General features: G+C 50.0%; 1 protein-coding gene across 1 annotated transcript in view; it reads right to left on the reverse strand.

Annotated features, from left to right (window-relative positions):
• Positions 1–4: 4 nt before the first annotated feature.
• The window catches only part of PHALS_11310 (uncharacterized protein), a gene marked incomplete at both ends in the record, with an annotated part of 1,149 nt that continues 575 nt past the window's right edge, over positions 5–578 (reverse strand). The window contains 3 exons of the mRNA XM_024726883.1: positions 5–66; positions 144–464; positions 522–561. Coding sequence (XP_024577515.1) covers positions 5–66; positions 144–464; positions 522–561 — 423 coding nt within the window. The remainder of the gene's footprint in view (positions 67–143; positions 465–521; positions 562–578) is intronic.

Below are 578 nucleotides of genomic sequence, written 5' to 3' on the forward strand. Positions count from 1 at the left end.
ATCGTTAGGGACCAACAATAGAGTCCGTAACAGCGCAGCGAGGTCCAAGTGCGCGAGTTTGTGGATCTTCACAATATTTCTTGACAGTGTCGTGGGATGAGGCATCAAGCCGTATTGCCCGTCCAAAATCAGTCGCGCCTTACTGCGCTTACCAATGTCAAGAAGGATTTCGAGCACCGCCTTCATCGATTCGGAAGCAAAAGACTGATACGGACGGCCGTCATTGTCACAAGCGCGAACACACCCTTCTGTCACTCGGCACTTTGTCAGACGATCCGGGGCCACAGTTAAAAATTCGTCAAGAGTACGCCGACGTTTTCGGTTTGTGTCTGCTCCGGTGCAAACCTCAAGGTGGCGGTTGAGATTTTTTGTTCCAGAAAGTGAACCCTTCTCGCTACTAAAATGTACAACGGTTCTAGAACACCGAGTGCAGACACGGAATGCCGTTTCATCCCCAAAGAGATCTGTCAAAATCATGAACTCCTTTCATGCCGGACTGGTAAAAGTTGTAGGGGGCGTACGGGTCAGCAGCCCATCTTTCTCCAAAAGCTCTAAGGCCTTCTTCGATGTCAACGCAA

This window comes from Plasmopara halstedii (genome assembly GCF_900000015.1).
Source record: "Plasmopara halstedii genome assembly, contig: Scaffold_526, whole genome shotgun sequence".
Classification (NCBI taxonomy): domain Eukaryota; phylum Oomycota; class Peronosporomycetes; order Peronosporales; family Peronosporaceae; genus Plasmopara; species Plasmopara halstedii.